General features: G+C 46.0%; 1 protein-coding gene across 1 annotated transcript; it reads left to right on the top strand.

Annotated features, from left to right (window-relative positions):
* Positions 1-444: 444 nt before the first annotated feature.
* On the top strand, positions 445-4,065 carry RRAD (RRAD, Ras related glycolysis inhibitor and calcium channel regulator). Its single transcript, XM_035336791.1, has 4 exons — positions 445-915; positions 1,021-1,094; positions 1,604-1,808; positions 3,153-4,065. The coding sequence occupies exons 1-4, from the start codon at positions 561-563 to the stop codon at positions 3,428-3,430; spliced, it is 912 nt and encodes a 303-aa protein (XP_035192682.1). The 5' UTR covers positions 445-560; the 3' UTR covers positions 3,431-4,065.
* The last annotated feature ends 1,243 nt before the right edge of the window (positions 4,066-5,308 follow it).

Consider the following 5,308-nt stretch of genomic DNA (forward strand, 5'->3'; position numbering starts at 1 on the left):
CCTGAGCGATGCCACGGAGCGTGAGGAGCTGAGGAAAGCCGCCTGGCAGGGCTCACGGCCAGCCCCGTTAGCAATTTCATAGGATCACAGACTGATTACAATTGGAAAAGACCTCCAAGATCATCCCCCCCCACCCCCCAAAAAAAAACCCCCACTGCACGCGGTGCAGCCTCAGGAACGGGGAGTCGGGAGAGATGGGGGGGGGGGAGGGGGAACACGACACCCGGGGCACACCTGCCCCCCCTCACAGCGCGGCCCTCCAGGGCTGGCATCTCCCACCCCCAGCCGCCTCCGCATCTCTCCAGCTCCGCTGGGGCTCCGTGCCGAGCCGTGCCGAGCGGCGCGGAGCCGCCGTGGGCGGGCGAGGCAGCCCCCGGGCGCGCTGCGAGGGAGCCGCGCGTCACGGGGGGGCCGGGCCGGGCCGGGCCATAAATAGCGGCGAGGCGGCGGCAGCGCCAGCAGTGAGCTGTGGCAGCGGGGAAGCCCGGCTCTCTTCTCTCTCCCTCAGGAGCACGTCGAGGGACGAGCGGGGCGGCTCCTCTCAGCAACCCGGCGCCCCCATGACCCTGAACCGCGGCGCCAAGCTCCGCTCGCTGGAGAAGCGGCGCGGCAGCATGCCCTTCGCGGCGCACCAGCACCTGCACCGGCGCAGCATGCCGGTGGACGAGCGGGACCTGCGGGCCGCCCTGCCGCACGACGATCTCTCCGGCCTGGTGCGCTGCACCTCGTACAGCCCCGGCGAGGCGCACCGGGAGAGCTGGGCCTCCGACTCCTCCGACTCCGTCATCTCCTCGGGCAGCGACTCGGACGGCCGGCTCTACAAGGTGATCCTGCTGGGCGAGCACGGCGTCGGCAAGACCAGCCTGGCCCGCATCTTCGGCGGCGTCGAGGACTGCGCGGAGGCGGAGGAGGCCGGTAAGGGCGCGGGGCCCCGCCGGGGCCGGGGGTGCGGGGTGCCCGGGGAGCGGCCGCTCGCCGCGGTGCCGCCCGTTTCCCCAACGCTGTTTTTTCCCCCTCCAGGCAACACGTACGACAGATCAATCGTGGTCGACGGGGAAGAAGCGTCTCTGGTCGTGTTCGATATCTGGGAGCAGGTACGGAGCGACTGAACGTGTTCTTTCCTTGCGGGCTGCGCGGGGCTTCGTTCGAAACGGCCGTGTCCTGTTTGCTGTCACACCTTAACGTTCCTACAAAGCGGCGTTACAAAATCAGAGTGCATGCTGCTTTATTCTCTTGCAATCAATTTGTTGTTGTAGCTAGACAGGCAATTAAAAAACCTGCACAGGCTCAGACAGCGAATCCCTTAATGCTTGCAGTAAGCAGCAGTTTACATTGGCAGCCCAGGAAATTTGTGCAAAACGAGAGATTAACAATCTGAGCAGTGCAGACCCGATACAATTTCTGGAAACACGATGATTTTGTTGTGTAATATATTTTAAATGAGAAAATCTTAAGAGACATTCTGGGAGGTTGCTTACTTTTGCTGCCTCTTTATAATAAAGCTAAGAAGAGTATCTTTAAGATCTTTATAGTATCTAAATAATTAAGTAGTGTTGAATAGCCTTTCCAATGCAATAAATCTGTTTCTCACTCTTTGTTTTAGGATGATAGCCAATGGCTTCAGAACCACTGTATGAAAATGGGAGATGCCTATATTATTGTATACTCAGTGACTGACAAAGTTAGTTTTGAAAAGGCCTCTGAACTAAGGATCCAGCTACGAAGAGCAAGGCAAACGGAAGACATTCCTATTATTCTCGTGGGCAATAAGAGCGACCTGGTCAGGTCCCGGGAAGTCTCAGTTGATGGTAAGAGTTACTGTTGATTTATACAATACTGTCTAAATTAGTAGCAGAGGATCATGATCAATAGAACTGGTCCAGGTTTGATGGGGAAAAAAAAAAGTGATTGGAGGCACCCCAGAGAAATCAAGCCAGCTGGTTCACACAGAGGGGGGTCTATTTCCACAAACAGCAGTGGAGACGGCATTGGGGGGAAGATCTGTGACTGCATAGAGCTATGTGCTGAACTGCACTGCAAGAGACAATGCTTCATCTTTGGCACATTGCTGTGTGTAGGGTTGAGCTGGATGTTAAGCATGCAGCAGCACTTGCTAGTCTTGAGCTTTGACAGCCTGAGCTATGGTTTTTTAAGGGACAGGAGTGTCACATCAGAGCAGTCTATGAAAATGGTGATCCCACAGCAACTGAACAATTTTTTTTTTAATTATTATTTTTTTTGGAAGAGATTCCATCACATTTGTGGTGAGCTTGTGGAAGGATCAGGCTCACACAAAGTCTTGCATGTGTTCCACAGCTGAGGCCAGTGAGAACTTTCTCAGTTAGTTCCAGGGTGCATTTCTATAACTAGAGTACAGATGATGATGAACCTTTTATTGCTGTCTGGTTATGGCATGATTCCTGTGTTAAATGCATGTACAGGGAATTGACTGCAGTTGATCAGGAGATTATCATTCTTTTCAGGCTTGTGGCAGTGCATGACACCATCCTAGAGGTGTCCTTATTTTGCTCAGGTTTAAAGCTTTGCTGTTATTCACCACAAGGTGAACATGGAAACTTGCACTGCAGCAATGTTCCAGAGTTGCATGCTTACCTCTAGAACACTGGGAACAGAGCATCATCTATTTTGAAGGCAGTCCTAATCAAATCCAGTGGTCTACAGCTTCATGACCTCCAATGTAATCTGTTCAATGACCTTTTGGATTGCCAGCTTCAACTGTAGCTAGTATGGAAAACTCACTTCCTACAGCAAGGCTGAGGTGCACAATTGCTCAACAACTTCCAGAAGAAATAGGAACTAGTTTCTGTACCTCACAATCTTTCCTATTAGACAGCAAGCATGTATCCAAGTACCTCTCTTATATCAGCTTTAGATCTTAAATGAGACTGGGCTGGTCTGCCTGTAGGACTACTAGTGTCTTATATTCAGTACCACTGATCATGTGAGATTTTTGACCACACTACAGCAAAACAATAAGTGCAAAAATACATTCTTCCTACTATGTAACCAAGTTCTTCTGTGATGTTGAAGGGACTTTAAGTCAAACGTGTTTTTTTTTTTCTTTCTTGCCACCTTATATTAAAGAGAAAATGTCAGTCTCCACTCATCTCTCTTTTTCTCTTTCCATCCAGAGGGACGGGCCTGTGCCGTTGTGTTTGACTGCAAGTTCATTGAGACCTCAGCTGCTCTTCATCATAATGTCAAAGATCTATTTGAAGGTATTGTTCGGCAAATTAGACTTCGCAAAGACAGTAAAGAAGACAATGCTAGAAGGATGGCCAACACAAAAAGAAGAGAAAGCATAGGCAAAAAGGCCAAGCGATTCCTTGGGAGAATTGTGGCAAAGAACAATAAGAAGATGGCTTTCAAAGCAAAATCAAAGTCTTGCCATGACTTATCTGTGCTTTAGAAGCTTTCAGCGAGGCCAGATATCGCACGTGGGAGGCGAACAAGCATTTGACTGTTGAAGTGTATGGATGATCCTCATGGTGATAACAAGAATGAGTTATCATTGAGACTCTCGTTAATGCCTTAAGGTGCACAAGCAAGTCCAGAACTTACATTACGATGTCTACTTCATTGATAAATGGCTAAAGTTTCAATATATACAAGTAAATGAACTAACTTTAAATAAGTGGCTTGACATGCCCACACTTTCATTATGTACATATATTATATATCCTCTTGTCCTGTGGATAACAGAGATGCAAAGATAAGAAAAGATGATGATGATAAGTATCACCATAGACTTGTCTCGTTTGCAGAGCAAAACTTAAATTTGTACGCAGGCTCGTACACTCTTTTTAGTATAAAGCAAGCAAAGATAAATCTTTTTAAACTTAAATATGGGGTGGGGGGAGTAGAACCACACTAGAATGGGAGTAAAACAAATTTATATATATAGTTAAATACAGAACAGATGTCATTTTATGAAGTTAATTTGCACTTCCATTAACTGTTATTCAATTAATTTGTTACTTGTTTACATGCAGATTTTATAATAAAGTATTATTTCCTGTTATAATAAACTGTGCTTTTCTCATAGTTTGGAAAAGACTGAGAGCAATATTTTGATATTGACCTTCTTTCAACTGTGCAGAACATTATATACAGACTTCAACTGAGCTACATGTGACAGTTCCCGAATGAGATGAATCGGGCATACTCTGTATCCAGTTCTCCAGTAGACAGTTTAAGTAAATCCTGCTTTCATGAATGCCTTACTACAATAGCTCATATCAGGAAGTAGTACCTTAATGTTACTGTTCATCTTCAACCTGGTTCTCTTGGCAGCTCCAGCAGAAACAGACCTCTAAATAATGCCTATAGTTAGACAGATTTGTTTCCACACTGATTAATTGAAACCTGTAGAGTTCAACTTTTCACATCTTCTCTGTATGACAGCCACTGAACAAATGTGTTTCTTTTGTTGGTGGTGGTAGTGCCTGTTTGTAGGTTTTGATTTTTCTTTTCTGGGAGAAGTATAATTTTATTGTCTACTCATAAGCCTGTAAATAACTTTAAATGGCTTGAAAAAGTTCAAACTAGCATGGCAAGGCTGTTTGAAAGAGCTACAGGCTCCAGCTATGGTGTGTTCTGGCCTTCAGTGTTATTACAGTTTTTTTGTTCATTTTATTGTGTTATAACTAATGTGTTCCCATGATTTTTTTTTACCTTTTTGCTACTCATCAAACACATGCCTCAGTAGTCATGCCTCAGTAAATAATTTGGGCTGGCTGCATATGCCATAGTTCCTCTACATAGGATACGTTATTTTTAAATTCTTCCATAAATTAAACTATACATTCTGGCTTTTTCTGCCCAGGGCTGAGTCCAGTTATTTAGAGAGATTGTTCTCACTGTTTTGGAGATCTGTATGTGATTTTATAGCTGACCTTTCCCATATAGCAGAAAAAGTGCATCAGGGGTTACACCTTACAACGCTTCCCTGAGCTTGAACAAACAACTCTCCATGAGGTTAGCCCAGTCTTTGGGCACTCATCAGGGAACAGTTAGTAGTGTGAGAAATGGTATCTGTTTTGTATATCTCTGCTTTGGGTCTGCAGAATTACTGTCTCCTAACCAGTTGTTGGTGCAGCTGTTAAGTTTAGCATATGTTGCTGCTAACAGGTCATACAGGTTTTCTTATGAAGAGAGGTTTATTTTGTGTCCTGGGTGAAGTCTAAAGTAAGTAACTCTGTGCTGCTGCCAAAACTTACATTTACCTGATAATACATTTCAATTGGATTTGCCTTTTGTCACCAGCTTTGCTTCCTGGCAAACTACT

The sequence above is a fragment of the Oxyura jamaicensis genome, chromosome 11 (genome assembly GCF_011077185.1).
Source record: "Oxyura jamaicensis isolate SHBP4307 breed ruddy duck chromosome 11, BPBGC_Ojam_1.0, whole genome shotgun sequence".
Classification (NCBI taxonomy): domain Eukaryota; kingdom Metazoa; phylum Chordata; class Aves; order Anseriformes; family Anatidae; genus Oxyura; species Oxyura jamaicensis.